Below are 17,674 nucleotides of genomic sequence, written 5' to 3'. Positions count from 1 at the left end.
TTTTGCACTAAAAATTAACGAAGTTTCGTGAATACGACGTTGCGATTGTGATTGAAAGTATTTTTGGAAACGATCGTGTTTTACGATTTGAAATGAATCTTTCGAATATGTTGGTTGAGCCTAAATTGACGAACACGTCACCAAATTTCGGCAGATCACCCGATACACAAAACGAGGTTAGTGTTCACAAAGTTGTTGATAAAACCAATATAAAATCATGATTTAAAAAAGTCATATAAACATTTTAATTTTAATGATTTCTAAAAATTGTGTTATATAAAAGCCATGATATCAAAAGATTAATAAAATATATTGTTATTATGTAGAGGATTAATATTAATTGTGTCATATTTTATTAGTAGAATCTGGTAAAAAATTTTAAGTCTGAAAAATCAAATGAGATATTTCTCAAAAATATTAATATTAATATGAATATTAATGTAATTGTTTTAATTATTTTTTATGTAGATTTGCCTATATGTTTTTGCCAATGTATTAAGAAACATCCTGTAAAGTAAAATTAAATGCTTATTATAAAAAATGCTTTAATAAAACTTAGGACGATCAATTTTACTATTGTTTACTTGTTTTAGATATTGCAATCTCTGGGTACACCTCATATTGAATCCTTTAATTACATGCTGGAAGATGGCCTTTATCAAAATTTAAAGGATAACACGCCTGTATATGTAACTCTTCCTAATAGCGACAAGATAGTTCTTTGGCTGGACGATGTACATATCTATAAGCCTGCTGCTCCTACTAATACAATTGGTTTGAAATCATATAAAATATATCCATCGGAATGTCGACAAAGAGGTGTCACTTACAAGGGTAAGATAATTGCCAGGATTGGATGGTCCATTAATGGCAAAGAACAGGAGATTCTTGAGAAAGATTTGGGAGAGGTTCCAATCATGCTCAAGGTAAAATCCACATATGATTTCCTGATTTTTATTTGCACTTTCTGCATTTATATGGCTACATCTATATATTTTATTATACACATTGAGAAAAGATTATCAAACAAATATTAATTGTGATGTTTTTTTATATTTATTGGTTTTAAAAAAATTTTGAAATATAGATTTCTGTGAAATATACAACTCATTTTATTAATTGGTTTTTTGTTAGGAATAACATTTTATCATAATTAAAGATTTATTTTAGCGAAATAAATTTATATCTTACAAATAAATATTTAAGCGTCTTTTTCTCAATGTATAATAAGTTAAAATTAAATAATAATTTAAAATATTTTTAATAATTCAATAAAGATCACAATGAACAATTCAGTGAGGCACAACAAGCAATTCACTTATTCAACATAAATTAACAAAAAGTAATATAAGTGTAATATATATGTGATTAAAAAGATTCGTTATCATATAAGTACCCCAAACGTGTGTCATTAACACTTCAAAAAATTATAATATATTTGTATAAGCATTTTTTTTATTTTCTCTCCTATGATTTTTATATTACTTTTTGTTACTTAAACTAATTACCAAATTATATTTGTCAATAAATTGAATTATTGTTATTGAATCTTTGTAACTGAAGAGAAGATCAAGTAAGTTTGAAAAGCAATTTTGAGTGATTTTTTTGTCTAAGAGATTATTTGTTAATTTATATTGAATAAGCTCTGCCATTCTTATTGAATTGCTTGTCATGGTTTTTATTGAATTATTAGTTGTTTTTTGAATTGATGAGCTTGATATTTTTATTGTTTTATTTTTATTTACATCTCAATTCCTTATTTACAAAGATACATGTTGTTTTTAGTCTAATCGGTGTCATTTAAACAAAATGAGCCCTAAGGAATTAGTCGCACATGGCGAACATGAACAAGAATGGGGTGGATACTTCATAATCAAAGGTTTGGAGCGACTCGTACGTATGCTAATAATGACAAGGCGAAACTATCCCATCGCTGTCAAGAGACCAATTTGGAAAGGTCGCGGCGAGCAATTCAGCGACTTAGGTATTCTTTTGAGAAGCGTTCGGGATGACAACTCTACCGTTGTACGTATCTGAATAGAATTTTTTTCCATACATTATTTCTCTTGTTACATTTTCATATATATTATCATAACTATACGTGTCTCTTTACAGAATAATACCCTGCACTATGTGACCGATGGTTCTGCAAAATTTGCGTTTGCATACAAAAAAGCTACATACTATGTGCCATTAATACTGATGTTAAAATGTTTGAAAGATGTAACTGACTTATGCATTTATAAAGCATTACTCGCTGGATGCGAGGATGATCTTTATTACAATAATAGTATCATGAATATGTTACGTGCTGTACATGAAGAGGGCCTACACTGGCACGAACAATGTAAAGCATACATAGGAAAGATGTTTAGAGTAAAGTTTTCCGAATTACCTGAAGATGCGACTGATATAGACGTTTGTGATTACATTGTTAAGTAAGTTCAAGCGTAATTATTTATTTGTATTTGTATTATTTGTAGATCCTAAATAAATCATAATATCTGTATCCTTAATTTCATCACTATGCTTTATTGTACAGGAATTGTGTCGCTATTCATCTTGACGAACCTGCTGATAAATTCGACTTGCTTGTATTTATGACCAAAAAACTGTTTGCCTTTTCAAATAACAAATGCGCCGTTGAGGGTGTGGACTCCGTGATGATGCAAGAATGTTTAATGGGCGGGCACTTGTATCTACAGGTTCTCAATGAAAAACTGTGTTCATGGCTGGTTGGGGTTAAGCATCATATTCTGAAGCGTGCCAAGAGTGCTGGTAATAGATACACCTTAAGTGTGCGTAAGTATCTTATTTGTAATGTCGGTCTTGTAAAAAAAAAATGAAGCAACGTACTAAATAACTAATTTATTTGAAATATTTAGAGGAAATGTTGAATGTTACTAAGTTACGGTGCAACATTGATGCACAAATGGAATACTTTTTGTCCACTGGAAGTATAAGGTCATCTTCCGGTTTGGGACTTACGCAATCCTCTGGTCTTACGATTGTTGTGGAAAATATCAATAGGATGCGTTATATGAGTCATTTTCGTGCGATACACAGAGGCGCATTCTTTCAAGAAATGAGAACTACTGAAGCTAGACAATTGTTGCCTGATGCATGGGGTAATTAAAAATCTTGCCATAATTGCTATAGATATATTTCACAGATTTCAAAAAATGATTAATTATAAATAATATAGGCAATTTATAATCTATTATATATGTCATACAGATTTATGAAGATTTTTATAATATATTAATTATAATTGTTTGTAGGATTTATCTGTCCGATTCATACACCGGACGGTGCTCCATGCGGGTTGCTCAACCACTTGACAATGAATTGTATTGTTACAAAACATCCGAATGCAAAATTGAAAGCCGCGATACCTACAGTACTGGTTGACCTCGGAATGACTCCGTTACCTATCGCAGATGATTGGAAAAATTCATATAACGTAATGTTGGATGGGAAATTGATTGGCTTGATTGAAGACAAAATTATTAATAAAGTAGTCTACGAACTGAGATTACGTAAGATAAAGGGTAAAGAAGTAAGTTATAAATGCGATGCCTTTTGATTTGACTTATTCTATTCATGGTTATATCCATGATTTTTTATATTCAATATTTTATCTTTAGATACCATCAACACTGGAGATTGCATTAGTTCCAAAGAAAAATGTTCCAGCTCAGTATCCGGGATTGTTCTTATTTACTAGCGCGGCTAGAATGATGAGACCGGTGATAAATCTAGCTGCACAAAAAATCGAGTATATAGGAACATTTGAACAAATTTATCTGGATATTTGCGTGATTTCTCAAGAAGTTTACGAAGGGGTAAATTATATGTAATCTTTTTTTACGCGTTTGCACAAGTTTTTTTTTTTTTTTTTTTTTTTTTTTTTTTTTTTTTTTTTTTTAAATCTAAAATAGTAATGAGAGCGGGTGGGACTATCAATTCCTGTACATTATATAGATCCAAGGACTTCCACAGTAACTCCCGCTAAAGATTACGAATTTAAAAATTTGCGTCGATTTGAATTCATGACTTACGAGTCCATTTTCACACGGTGCTACACGATATCTCATCTCTATACATAACAATTATATTTTTTTCTTGCTAGATGACGACTCATCAAGAGATAAGCCAGACAACAATCTTCAGCAATTTAGCTAATCTCATCCCGATGCCGGATTGTAATCAGAGTCCAAGAAATATGTACCAATGTCAGGTAAATTTGTATTACTTGAAATATATTTCAATGTTTACTATCCATATCTGCGAATATAAATATCACGCATATATTTGCAAGGCAATATATATGTGTGTATATTATTTATAAAAAAATAGTGATATTATTTATGGAGCCTTGAATTAAAAATTGACCCTTACATCTGAATCTTGCAAATGGTACATTAATAATACAATAATTGAAATATATTAATTTTCAATAATCTTGCAGATGGGTAAACAAACAATGGGTACACCGTGCCACAATTGGCAACAACAGTCACAAACGAAATTATATAGACTACAAACGCCTGCCACACCACTTTTTAGGCCGGTACATTATGACAATATTAACATGGACGACTTTGCGATGGGTACCAATGCGATAATTGCTGTTATCTCATATACAGTGAGTTCGTATTTTGCTATTTAATACTTTGCTTCTAATATCAATAATTCTACCTATTATTTCTTTCCTATTAATTCTACATCTCGATAATCTGATGTACAGGGATACGATATGGAAGATGCAATGATCATCAACAAGTCGTCGTACGAACGTGGCTTCGGGCATGGATCGATTTATAAATCTGAATTTGTTGATTTGAACGATAAAAAAAGTTATTTTGCTCGCGATCCGGCTAAACCTGACCTTGCGAAAACAATAGATGTTGACGGTTTGCCTATGATAGGTATTGCTATAAAAGAAGGAGACGCGTACTATTCGTAAGTAGCATTTGTATTTAATATCATCACTCCCCCCCCCTTGCTCTCTCTCTCTCTCTTTGTCTGTCTCATGGTTTCTTTATTCTAAAATCTCATCAATTTATATATTTGGCAGCTATTACGATGCTGATAGCGCCCAGTATGTCATTGGAAAGTATAAAAGTGCAGAAACCGCTTATGTCGACAACGTAAAACTGTGTGGCTCGTTAGGCAATCATGATATCCGAAGAGCGTGCATTACATTCCGTATTCCTGTTAGTAAAATATAAGAACGTATATACACGCGTGTGTATGCAATTATAAAATATGCATATTTTGAATACAATTTATATTTTGTTTAAATATTTCACAAATTTTCAGAGGAATCCCATTGTTGGAGATAAATTTGCGTCAAGAGCGGGACAAAAAGGAATTCTCTCGCGATTATATCCCATCGAGGATTTACCATTCACGGAGACCGGAATGGTTCCTGATATTATATTCAATCCGCACGGTTTCCCGAGTCGTATGACAATCGGTAAGCCAGAAAATTTATTGGAATATAGTACAACAAATTGATGGCTTTCAATAAAACCTTTATTGAAGCCTAATATATCTTTAACTTAAGTATTCAGACATATAATATTAGAAATAATTATTTTACAAGAAATTATAAGAAAATAGCTATAAATAAAGCAATAATCAATTTTTATTACGATAGCTATGATGATTGAAGTGATGGCCGGGAAATCGGCAGCTGTGCATGGATTGGTTCACGATGCCACACCCTTTAGATTTGACGAAGAGAATACAGCCATAGACTACTTCGGAAAATTATTAGAACTCGGTGGTTATAATTATTATGGAACTGAGAGAATGTACTCAGGCATTTATGGATGCGAGTTAACTGCCAACATCTTCTTTGGCATTGTGCATTATCAAAGATTGCGACATATGGTCTCTGATAAGTGGCAGGTAGTTAACTTACTCAAGTGTCTATTTTAACATCTAATGACAACAGGATTTATTTTCATTTTTTTAAAATTCTATCTTAATGTTTATTCTCATATTATACTCGTTATTTGATTGCAGTTTTCTTTTTTGGTTCTACACATTTTTTAATGTAGTTTGATGATTGATAACTTTGTTTTCTTCAATTTTAATTAAATTGTGATTTAATTTAAATGCAATGGGAACAGGCTAAACGTATATTTGGTTTTCAGGTGAGAAGTACTGGACCGATTGATCAGCTCACAAGACAACCCATTAAAGGTCGTCGACGCGGCGGCGGTATTCGATTCGGAGAGATGGAACGAGACGCTCTTATTTCTCATGGTTGCTCATATCTTCTCCAAGACCGTCTCTTTCATTGTTCTGATAAAATAACGGTAAGCGACAAGACATGACTTTCTTAATATACCAATATAGACTAGTTGATTATCTATACATCTATAACTTTTAATTATATATCTGATTAAAAGAAATATTTATTTGCAGACTTTAGCGTGTCAAAAGTGCGGCTCAATACTTGGGCCAGAATTAACAGTGAAAAGTAGAATTGATGACGACGATAAGAAGTGCCGTTTGTGCGGCGAAGAAGATACCGTGGACGAAATTGAAATTCCATATATCTTTAAATATCTTTTAATACAGCTAGCATCCTGCAATATAAACGTTAAATTGAAATTTAGGAAAGTTTGAGAGAATCATGAGAATGCATCTGTATATATATCTGTATATAGCGTAATGCGAGTATGTATATCGTGTGTACAATTTTTCTCAACAGAATAAAATTTTATTTTTTTTTCTAACATTCCAAAGAACAAATTCTATTCATAAAGCTAAGATATTACATCGACGAAGTTTATTACACTGACGTTTATATATATCTATTTATCTCATATTCATGATTTAAAACATCTGTACATAAATCGATCAACAGTTTATGTTACAAAATTATTTTTCACAAAGAAAAAATGGATTCGATTATATATCTTCTTTTTTTTTACAGTGGTACGGAATGGAAGAAAATGTAAATATCTTTATATGTACTTTGTAACAAGCGGATGAGATTATTTTACGTGAACTATATAATATTTTCGAAATTTTCTCGAAATCAGAAAATTTGTACAAGTTGCACGAATGTTTAAGCTTTCGCTGGCACTTGTGCTCCAGGCTTGTTGGTGGATGCTCCAGTTGCACCTGTCTGTTCTTTTTCTAATTGTTTTCCAAGATATTCCCTAGGAAGTAAAATTATGAAGCATTTATGAAAGATTACATATGGACATTTAAATAAAAATATATGAAAACAACATTAAAAATATTCCAATAATTTATCAAATGTTATCAATTATTTTCACATATAAATATCAAAGAAAAATGAGAAAACATTTTTTAATTACGTAACTTACCAATTGTGTACCATAAGTTTCTGCACTGCAAGAAGAGCCTCGTACCTAACATTAGGATCCTCGTGCCCGAGAAGTTGCATCACGCGCTGTTTTCCACCAAGTTGTTCAATTATGCTAAGATATACAAAATGATATTTTAATAGATTGCAGTTGTAAAAATTTTAATAAGGCATTTCTGTATATTAACATACTGCTTGCCACGTGGATAATGGCGCACGTATTCGCCAATATCAAAACTGGCTACGCTAAGAACGAGCGGGTCTTTACTGGTCTCTAATAGATGAACCAAAATCCGCAAGAGTTCATAATTTTTTTCGTTAAGACGACTGGCGTTCTCACGCCAGAATTTGCCCGATTTATGAACAGGAGACCATTCTAAACGACCAGATTTCACTTCCGTCGAATATTCGTCAAATGAACTTAGATCCTGCACGGACGCTTGCAGTTTATCATTGAGGAATTCGATATCATCGGTGATGTCCTCGTCGTCGAATTTTCGTTGGCATAATATCGAAAGCTGCTTCAGTACCTTACATTGCACCATAGCGATGCAATGTTCCTTGGCAACTTGTCCGTCTTCTACTTTCTCAATCAAATTCTGTTAACGTAAAAAGATATCAACTAGGAAATAATTTTATATATAACTACTTTTTTTACTCTCTAATACTATTCCGACTTACCCTGAACACTGCAAGTATAATGCGTGTTACTTTTTCTTTGACCGAGTCGCTGAGTATATCGGCAAGAATGGGTATAACATTGAATCTGCGATATAACACATCATTTGACGTGATTATACTGATCATTATTAGAATATCTCTAATTAAAAATCAAAGAAAAACTACTCACTTGTTCATCTTTTCCGCCAAAAGAGGATTGAAAGTAAGTACCCACAGACAAAAAATAAGTTGATATTGCACTTGGAAGTTCACTCTGCCAGACAAAACGCTAAGGAGGGTCGAAATTCCATCGACAGATACGAATGCAAAGCGATATTCATCTATACGAAGCATCATTTGTAAACATCGTGCCACTGATTGAATATACTCATTATTCTAGATAAAATAAAAATTAAATGTACTTTATATAAATTTTTCCTCTTACAAAAATACAGAAATAAGAAGAAGTACAGAAAGTAAATCTTCTTTTAATTTAAAGTAAAAGCAATAAATTAATAAATTATTGCTACATGCAAAAGTACGATAGTAAAATAATTCCTTAAAGGAAGAAAGAGAAAGAGAGAAATCTAGCATTTATTAAGAGAAAAATGGATTTTATAAGTTTGCAAGTTGCTTAAAGTTTTAAAGAATTCGCATTTATAAACATGACATCCACATAAAATAGGCTTTTGTAAAGCACAAATCATGCATATCTATAAGATATTAAACTTTACCAATTAATTGTCCTAAACGTAAGATTCATGATACTTTTGTATGCGAGTATCGTTAAAAGTCCAGACGAATTATTAGTGGCTCACTTATTGGCAGAATGTGATTTAAACAATGTATTTCATAATTTGTTTAAAATAATAAATAATACTAGTGTGATTAGTCGTTACAAAACCAACCGGGTTGAGGAATTCGTGCAGTTCATTGGCCTCCTTGGCCTGCTCCAGAGCAGTATCTTGTTCTAGTCCCGCATGCAAGTCTGTGTGATCCTGAAGAGCATCGAACTAAAACCCCATCTCATTTCTTTTTATCTATTACAAATTCTACTGTAATTTAAAGTTCTCAATATTTGAGGCTTGAGCACGGAAAAGCAAAGTATCTAGTTGTCAGTCACAGGGCGATTATCCTTTTATTTGTGCAGTTAGTTATGCTTATATTTAATATGACTTTTATCAATTTTTCACACAGACTTTTGCCATGTAAATATTTATAATCTCCAGATTGCCACAATCCATCGGATTAGTGTGTTATGAGTGTTATTTAACTAATTTTATAGAATAGTCAGGGCTGGGCATATTTGAAATACTTGTATTTCAAATACAATTTTAATCTATTTTGTATTTGAAATATCAAAAAATTCTTTGATAAACATCTTTAACAACGAGTAATTTTTTCATATAGCATAGTAATGTTAATTTTAAACAGAAACAAATCAGTTAACTTGCTTCAGTTCTAGTGATACACCATAGTTCAGCCTTTTTTAATCAATATAAAAATCTTGATTCAATTTTAGTTTTTTTTTCTATCAAATTCAGTTACAATTAATAAATAATAAATTTTACAATTAATAAATTTTAACTTATTTTTTCTTCTCCTCAACCAACTAAAAACCAGCTCAAAATTTCTGTACAATGTTGCAAAGCTTGTTTGAGAAAGTTTAACATGATATGTATATTATCATAATTAAAAGTAATTATCGTAATTAAAAGTAATTATCGTAATTAAAATCAAATTAAAAAGTTATAAAAAAATTATTTTGTATTTTGTGATTCAAATACTAAGATTGTCAGTATTTTGTATTTCAAATACTTTAATGATGTATTTTGCCCAGCCCTGAAAATAGCAATATCAAATATATATAAACTAAATTATAGGAAGCATGAAATGTTTATATCAGTGTTAATATAGCTAACTATGAAAATTGTTAAGAAAAGTGTGTCATATAATTTTCATTATAATACAAATGTGAGATGCATGATTATTTCTAAAGAAATGTGCAAAATATTAGTTTAATTATTAAATAAAGTTGCATGCAACTTGCAGTTAAAGAAAAGCTTTTATATTACGTAAAAGGCAGGACAGTAATAGCATTAAGAAATAATTAATACTACTGTAGCCCTTAAATATAGATTACTTGACTATGGCCGGTATTCATAGTCAATTCTTATATTTAAGTATCGTCTTAAGTATCACCTTAAGATGCCATCAACCAATCAGAGAGCCGTATTAGCATCTTAAGACGTTGCTTAAGACAATCTTGAAATAAGACTCGACTATGAATACCGGCCTATACATTTTTTAAATGTATAATAAAAATTATGTCATTCTAAAAGAATGTTACAAATATATATGTATATAAAATTTATATAAAAAAAAGGTTACAAAAATAAAATCAGAATAATTTGTATATTAATACAGTTTTAAATCTATATTTGAGAATTATGAGTATACGATATGTATTTGATAATTATAAATTACTATCCTGAAACAAAAGTAAAATGCAGCATTCATCTTATTACATATCAATAGTCATTCCAACTTTGCAACATACATGCAATAATCTATTAAACTCACGCTAAGTTTCAGCTGATCCTTGAGCCATGTTAAATAAAACTGAAGATCAGTTTTTTCCATGAGATCGTGACTCCAGCAAGCCAACTTAGCTATAATACGCGATGTCATATTCATTATAAAGCCATCTTGTCTATTCAACAGATTAAGGAATGGTCCCCAAACAGATTCTCGTTTCCGTGTGGAGTGCTCACGAAAGATTTCCACACGACTACGGTCCTCCTATAAATATCACATCAACTTCCATTATTAACCCGTAATGATCACACTTCCAAATAATAACATAATGGTCACATAGGGTCCACTGGACCCCTCGGCACAAAATCAGTCGCCATCTGCCAGCTTTTTGATATTTCGTCGTAAAAATTTTACTTTGAGGTCTGTTCTTTATCCAATAATTTTTTTTTAGTTAGAATTTAACATAATGAAAAAAATTCAAGTAGAACAAACTGCAAAATTTGACTTTTTTACAAAAATAATCATAAAATTTTTAATTTTTGAGATAATTCAACAAAAATTTAGAGGTGTATTCTCAGTATAGTATACTTTCAGATTAATTTAACATAATGAACAAATTCAAATAAAAAAAATTGCAAAATAACTTTTTTTACAAAAATATGCATAAAATTTTTAATTTTTGAGATAATTTAACAAAAATTTAGGAGTATATTTTCAAGAGAGTATACTTTCAGGTAAAAATTAGTTTCATAGAAGGTTGTTTAATTTTGAATGGTCTGTGTACCCTTAAAGTTAGAAGGACACGTGAGATCTTTTGGACCCCGGGTGACCATTACGGTTAAATGGAATACCTTTCAATAAAAATAATATACATTAGAGAAACACAGACTTAAGAAAGTAAAATATAGCCAAAAAATTACAATGGATTTAAAATTCAAAAAATGTAATTAAATAAAATATTTAGCATGAATACTTTGCTTGGTTCATAGCCCCTTAATTATACAAAATTTTTGTCTATCAAGAAAATATGTAGCTATACCTGTAGCATATCATCAATCATCGTGAGAATATATTGAATTGTCTGATCTTTCGAAACATGACCAAGCAAATTGAGGAATGTTTTAGCTGCCTGATGTGGATTCTCCTTCAGCTTATTCTCCCTTGTTTTAGCATCGCTTGAATCAAAGGCCGCAATAAAATCGTAGTCTTCTTTCGATATCATTTGGGATCTAAAAATATCAAATGCTCTTAGAATATTTCTTGCGCAAATAATCCAGTGTTCAGCTTTCTTATATAGTCAAATTCAAGGTTTATCAAATTCCAACCAGAGTATATCCTTGAATCTTCAAATTGGGTTTCTTAAACACAATTTGACCCTCACATATACGATTACTTACTGGAAATATGATTGCCAATTAATTCGTTGATTTCTAATATCAGCAGCTTGTTGCTGGAGCACACTGGTAGCTGCCAGCATATCTGCATAATCACATAAGTCGATGCTCAAATATTAAGTATAAAATGTGAAAAGCAAAAAAATAAATTTTATACAAATTGACAATGTGCAATTATGATAATAAAATTGTTAAACGAGCAATGAAAACAGATCCCATCGCTGGGAGGGGCACAAATGTCAAATGAACGTATCTACTTTATGCAACAAATATAAATTACCAATTTTCTCGTCCGGCAATGCCGGTATCATCTGCTTGATATTCGCACGGTCTACCATGATTGCTGTCGAAATTTCACGTCGATTTAAGAAATAATGTGACTCGAAAAGTCCAGCACTCAATTCTTCACCTCGTCTTTCTTGCCTGCTTCAGCTGTTCGATCACAAGACCATGCGAATACCAACCTGACTTGACGTAAATTATCTCGATAGCGAGCAGGGATTTTCGTTTTATGCAGTGCAGTGTATTTCTGATTGGCGCGTTTTCAATTTTTATATAAAAGACAAAATTATTTAAAACACCGACGAGAGACTATTAAAGACCGCTAACCTTACGGGAGTTTGTGTGACTGTTAAATTTTTAATGATAAACTGACAATACAGTACTAATTTTATAATTTATTGTTATCCTGAAGTTTCATAGATATGCTTATGTATTTGTAACCCAAAAATTCTCGATTTTTATTAAAAATTGCAGTTTTGATGTTAACATCCAAGTTTGATTATCGACAGAGATAATAACTGATCAAAAAGAATTACAATTTTAAAGCAATATACAATGATATTATTAAATATAAGTATACATATTTGCTTATGAAGTATTTGTATAATAAAAAAATCAAGATTTTACTAACGTATTACTTAAATATTTGTATTAACAATCATACAGTCGATAACGTCATCGCTCTTCAATTACCGCCGGGCCTCTGGGGCCCAGTGACGGTCTCGAAAATTTACCCAGGTTTGACGGTCTTTAATAGCCTCTCGTCGGTGTTTAAAATCATATCTTACGTTTTACTGATTTTTTTAGAGAATTAAAGAATAATAAAATAATATATATAATAATATAAATTATAATAAAAATAATTCAATTATTTTTAGATAGTTAAATTAGGGTTAAATTAGCTTAAATAAAGCTTTCTTCTTTTTCATTTGATCGAGTTACATAAAAATGTGCATCTATCAACATCGTTTCTAGACAACAGAATTTTAATAATACTTAAAAGAAGAAAGGTAATTTTTAATTTTAATTTAAATATTTAAACTAAATTGTTTATGAATGTCCATATCGCAATCGATTAGATATTCATTAAATTCTTGGATTTAATTAAAAACAATTAATTTTCTATTTAAGAGATAAATTGAAAAATAACTAAACTAATGAATTATAAAAGCTTTATATTATTCAAATATACAATAATATTTAGATTTGTTTCTCCTTTCTTATATATTTCTTTCGGCAGTCCTTACGACATACGTGTAAAATTTCAGTTTTAAAATTATAAGGAAAATAATGCATGAATTAACAAATACAAAAAAATGGCATTAGATTGTTTCGTAAAAACTATCTATCTTAATTCAAAACAAACTCATAAAGAATTAAGCTATAAGATTGTATTATCACTTTAATTAGCATAGATTTTTTTTCACATAACAGGTTCATGGTTTTAAAAGAAAAACGTCCCAGAATTTGATGTGGCTGCGTCATGAATGAAGGTATTGTGAATGGGCTTATATTGGTTCGTAATAAGCTTGATGGTTTCATGCGCTGCAAGACCACCTAAAAACGCAGAAACAGAGTGCAATTCCGCGCCACCGAATCGACAAAGTTCGTGCACATAATCGTCTTTGGCTAACGGACCGCATCCCCATTCGCTCAACAATTTTGTGAGGCATGTCTGTAATATGATTAAATTGTAGAACAATTCGATGTAACACAATATATATATATACATTTACAAAATAGTACTTTAAGCTTCACGATATCGGGTTCAACTTGATCATCAAATTCGCCAGGATACGAGTTATATTCCGCCTGGAATTTATCTACTCCTCGAAGCATGACATAGTAAAGCATCATACTCTCGGGATTCTCTAAATTTTGAACTATAAAAAATATGCAATTATTAAGAACATGATATATTTTATTAACATCTATTAATTACAAAAAAATTGTATGAGAGTTATAAAAGTTAGAGCCAGTGCACAACAGAGAAATATAATATATTAGGAATAAGAATTGAAATTTTAGTATTAGTTTTTTCAATAAATAGTAAATATAATGCACAATAAAGACGAATAAAACGTAAGACATAAATGTGCCGTACAAGATACAACATAACTTATTATTTATCTACAGTATTCATTGAGGAAATTGATCCTAAAATTTTAATTCCTATTCCTAATATCTAATATTCCTCTATTATGCGCAGACCTTTATTCTGCTTTCTTGTAATTATATAAATTATAATTTCTTATTATATTATAAGAATATAATAGCTTGTTTTTATTGATTACAAATTTATATTTTTTGAAAAAGGATAATTACCTATAATATTAGTATCAAAAACTTTAGGATCATACTCGTCTGCGATACAACTGCCTTTTTCTACGTGAATGTTAGCGACATGTCTGCAAAACAGCTTGACATCTTTTTCTGAAATTGAATCTGACGGTCTTCCCAATTGACGTAGCAATTGCAAAGTGCGTCTCCATACGGCTTCCGCATCTGCAGATGCTTGTTTATGGTAACTAAAATAGATTCGATTATAATGCACGTTAGTTTTATTTATAACAGATTGAAAATAATGCACGAGAAAGTACTGCAATCTTAGTGTAGGTCAATATTAAAAAAAAAGTTTAAGTAACATTTCGTTTTAATATTATTGTTACAACTATATTAATTTAAATAATAAATAATGGTAAAATAACTATTTAAATATAATATTTGTTATAGTTTTTATTAATAAACTTACTAATAAAACATTTTTATTTGCATTGACACAGAAGACTGAGCTACTTTTTCGTGCATCATTGTCCAATATAATTGTCATTTCGAGATCAATATTATACATTTGTTGGAGTGTAATGTATTTCTCAGTATCCGCAGTCATATCGGGTAGAGTACCCTTAAGTGGTAGCAGTCCTTTCCCTTCATTATCGATAAAATCACGCACTGCTTTCGCAATTATCCAGAAAGAACTACTCTAAAATACATCAATCAGTTTAAATGCATTTCCAAACAATGTATAAATTATACAGAATATTTCATCGATACCTTTGCGGTCAAATTAACACAACGATCATCATTCAAAATATTAATAACATTATCGGGAATATCGCTCATTCTTATACATTTATTTACAGCCTTCATAGCTTCCTCGAAATTTTCCTCACTATTAGATGAATCGTGCTCATCGCGTCTCATGCCATTCTCTATCACGTTCCTAAGTTGTTGCTTCTCTTTGTAAGTTTTCGGTAAAGTACCATGCTCGGAAACCCACTTTTCTAAGTATTTGTACAAGATAATTAGATATGGTACATGACAATGATCTTTGAAGCTCATTTCATCTAAATTTATGGAATCTATGTGCTTCTTCAAGCTATCAAATGGCCTGTCCAGACGTAAATCTTGCGTCTCGTTGTCCGGATGAGTCTCTACAACTGTATGCTCTTTTATTTGAATGCGCATATATGCGATAAAGCCTAGGCTCTTACATACTATCAGAGGAATACTTAGTTCCCAAAGTCTCTTTGACAGAAGAATCAATGTTCTGAAAATATTTACACAAATGCATTTATTATTATGCTTATGCTAATGCTATATACAGAAAGATATATACACAGTGTTTAGCAACAAGTGAGAGAAAATTTAAGACATGATTCCAGGTAAAATAAGTCCAAAATTAAAAATAACAAAATTGCGATTAAGGTTTTTAATTTTAATATTATAAATGTTTAAATATTCACATAAAAAGTAACTAAGTCTTATGAATATTTGACATTTGTAATTAAAAAACAAAATCCTCATTCTATCACTCTTGATTTTAAAAGTTGTAAAAAATTAACTCAAAAATGAAATAAATTAATTTGAATATTAAAATGTCAATTCAAAGCCAGACATCAGGTATTCATGTGTAATAAAGTATATTCTTTGTATGAGAATTGTATTTAATTACAATAGACGTTTCAATCTTGTTAACTGTATGTAACTCTGATTTACAATTTATAATGTAAGATTCATAACTTTCATTTAGACTGATGGTCCAAAATTATGAACTAAAACATCTGTTGTAATTAAATATATGTATGATTCTAGCACAAAAGATATACTTTGTTACACAAATATCTGGTACTTGGATCTGCATTAGCATTTTTATATTCAAATTGATTCTTGATTTTTTAATTCTGAATATTTAAATATTCATGTAAAAGTGCTTAATGGATGTGAATATATAAATATTTATAATTAAAAAATAAACACAATTTATTAATCACAATTTTGTTATTCTTGATTTTGGTCTTAAATTATCATTTAAAGTTACTTAAAAAAAATTTTTTTTCCACCTATTACAAAACACTGTACGTTACAGTTTAATCAAATGTTCTTTGTAAATTCTTTCTACAATTGTGTTCTTACTTTTCAGTCAGTGCAGTTGCTACAACCACTGTGAAGCTATTGAAAAAATCTGGGCTGTTAGATAAAATTTGTTCAGGCTCTTCATCAATGTAATCGCCAGTTACATCTGGATTCATTTCTAAGAGCATTTGAGTAGCCACCTGTGCTCTCGATTTCCCAACACTATCTGCTTCTAGAAAAAAGCTAAGTCAAATCCATTTAATGCTTTGCATTGACGTCTTGAGATTCTATGATTGTAAGAAGATATTTTACACATACTTAGCTCCAATATCCTCTTCGGTGATCTTTTTGCCATCAACTATGGTGAATGCTCCTATACCTGGAAGCACTAGCGACTTCAGTACCTCCGTGCCAAGTCCAGTGGCATTTATGATACAGACATGAGCAGCCTCCAAAGCTGCTTGGCCATGATCACCCCATAATCTGTCAGGGATAAAGATCAGATGTCATAACAATTAGAAGTATCTTATATATCGCATACAGGAAAAAAAGAACTTTTGAAGAAGTAACTAAAGTTAAAAAAAAGTAAGACAGAATTCTCTACTCGATAAAAAAATAGGTAAATTGAGAAGCTCAGTCACTCGCTAACCTCAAAGTATAACGACATTAGTGTTTTATTTACCTCAATTGGCGATCATATTTTCGATTTTTCTCAGATTGTTCAGGCGATTTCGACTCGGGGGATGCCATCGGAGAGGCGAATTTGAGTACGGTGGCAGGAAGCACCTTCAGTCTTCAGATGCACAGCCACACAAATGTAACGCGATGGTACTGACTTGCGTGCGTATATGTGTAGGTGCGTAAAAGTCTTTACACAACACGGGAGAATAGCGATAGCGATAGAAAATAAAGTTCGTTGATTTTACAGCTTCTGATTGGTTCTTATTGTTCTTAAACATTTTTCATAGTTTCCGATTGATTGAAACATTTCTATCGCTATTCTTATTGCTATTTTCTCGCATTGTGCAAGAACCTTAAAAGCAGAGAGCAGCCAGAGCAACAGAGAGGATCGAAAGCAACCTCCCTGATA

General features: G+C 30.9%; 3 protein-coding genes across 5 annotated transcripts; 1 reads left to right on the top strand and 2 right to left on the bottom strand.

Moving 5' to 3' along the window:
- The first annotated feature begins 1 nt into the window (after position 1).
- LOC105201524 (DNA-directed RNA polymerase I subunit RPA2) lies at positions 2–6,755 on the top strand. Its single transcript, XM_026134530.2, has 16 exons — positions 2–176; positions 594–926; positions 1,786–2,025; positions 2,116–2,438; positions 2,543–2,802; positions 2,886–3,128; positions 3,282–3,559; positions 3,648–3,845; positions 4,133–4,240; positions 4,472–4,648; positions 4,751–4,965; positions 5,081–5,219; positions 5,326–5,482; positions 5,666–5,919; positions 6,168–6,332; positions 6,442–6,755. The coding sequence occupies exons 1-16, from the start codon at positions 93–95 to the stop codon at positions 6,643–6,645; spliced, it is 3,378 nt and encodes a 1,125-aa protein (XP_025990315.1). The 5' UTR covers positions 2–92; the 3' UTR covers positions 6,646–6,755.
- On the bottom strand, positions 6,713–12,415 carry LOC105201820 (V-type proton ATPase subunit H). 2 transcript variants are annotated; one of them, XM_026134531.2, is made up of 10 exons: positions 12,227–12,284; positions 11,950–12,031; positions 11,592–11,781; positions 10,598–10,816; positions 8,923–9,027; positions 8,205–8,410; positions 8,036–8,120; positions 7,547–7,953; positions 7,356–7,469; positions 6,723–7,184 (listed from the first exon to the last, which is right to left on the bottom strand). In XM_026134531.2, exons 1-10 carry the CDS (start codon positions 12,282–12,284, stop codon positions 7,091–7,093), a joined length of 1,560 nt encoding a protein of 519 aa, XP_025990316.1. In that variant the 3' UTR covers positions 6,723–7,090. The 2 variants fall into 2 exon arrangements, with proteins under 2 accessions (XP_025990317.1, XP_025990316.1); XM_026134532.2 differs by lacking the exon at positions 8,923–9,027 and having other exon boundaries at positions 6,713–7,184; positions 12,227–12,415.
- A 1,189-nt stretch (positions 12,416–13,604) lies between these two features.
- Positions 13,605–17,655, bottom strand: LOC105201531 (NEDD8-activating enzyme E1 regulatory subunit). Of its 2 annotated transcripts, none has more exons than XM_026134444.2 (8): positions 17,267–17,655; positions 16,903–17,067; positions 16,645–16,827; positions 15,283–15,778; positions 15,078–15,211; positions 14,554–14,756; positions 13,975–14,111; positions 13,605–13,903 (listed from the first exon to the last, which is right to left on the bottom strand). In XM_026134444.2, the coding sequence occupies exons 1-8, from the start codon at positions 17,332–17,334 to the stop codon at positions 13,673–13,675; spliced, it is 1,617 nt and encodes a 538-aa protein (XP_025990229.2). In that variant the 5' UTR covers positions 17,335–17,655; the 3' UTR covers positions 13,605–13,672. The 2 variants fall into 2 exon arrangements, with proteins under 2 accessions (XP_025990229.2, XP_039314935.1); XM_039459001.1 differs by having other exon boundaries at positions 16,645–16,816.
- Between the last annotated feature and the right edge of the window lie 19 nt (positions 17,656–17,674).

This window comes from Solenopsis invicta, chromosome 1 (genome assembly GCF_016802725.1).
Source record: "Solenopsis invicta isolate M01_SB chromosome 1, UNIL_Sinv_3.0, whole genome shotgun sequence".
NCBI classification, from domain to species: Eukaryota; Metazoa; Arthropoda; class Insecta; order Hymenoptera; family Formicidae; genus Solenopsis; species Solenopsis invicta.
Note: the sequence above shows the minus strand (reverse complement) of the source record. Positions and strands in the feature narration are given on the sequence as shown.

Coding starts and splice junctions, on each gene's coding strand:
- LOC105201524 (XM_026134530.2), top strand. CDS start 93: ATGAATCTTTCGAATATGTTGGTTGAGCCTAAATTGACGAACACGTCA. Junction 3,129..3,281: donor ATTGTTGCCTGATGCATGGG/GTAATTAAAAAT, acceptor AATTGTTTGTAG/GATTTATCTGTCCGATTCAT. Junction 3,846..4,132: donor CTCAAGAAGTTTACGAAGGG/GTAAATTATATG, acceptor TTTTCTTGCTAG/ATGACGACTCATCAAGAGAT.
- LOC105201820 (XM_026134531.2), bottom strand. CDS start 12,284: ATGGTAGACCGTGCGAATATCAAGCAGATGATACCGGCATTGCCGGAC. Junction 11,782..11,949: donor AATTGGCAATCATATTTCCA/GTAAGTAATCGT, acceptor TGATATTTTTAG/ATCCCAAATGATATCGAAAG. Junction 7,185..7,355: donor AAACTTATGGTACACAATTG/GTAAGTTACGTA, acceptor TTTACTTCCTAG/GGAATATCTTGGAAAACAAT.
- LOC105201531 (XM_026134444.2), bottom strand. CDS start 17,334: ATGGCATCCCCCGAGTCGAAATCGCCTGAACAATCTGAGAAAAATCGA. Junction 17,068..17,266: donor AAATATGATCGCCAATTGAG/GTAAATAAAACA, acceptor TATCCCTGACAG/ATTATGGGGTGATCATGGCC. Junction 14,112..14,553: donor TTTTGATACTAATATTATAG/GTAATTATCCTT, acceptor TATTTTTTATAG/TTCAAAATTTAGAGAATCCC.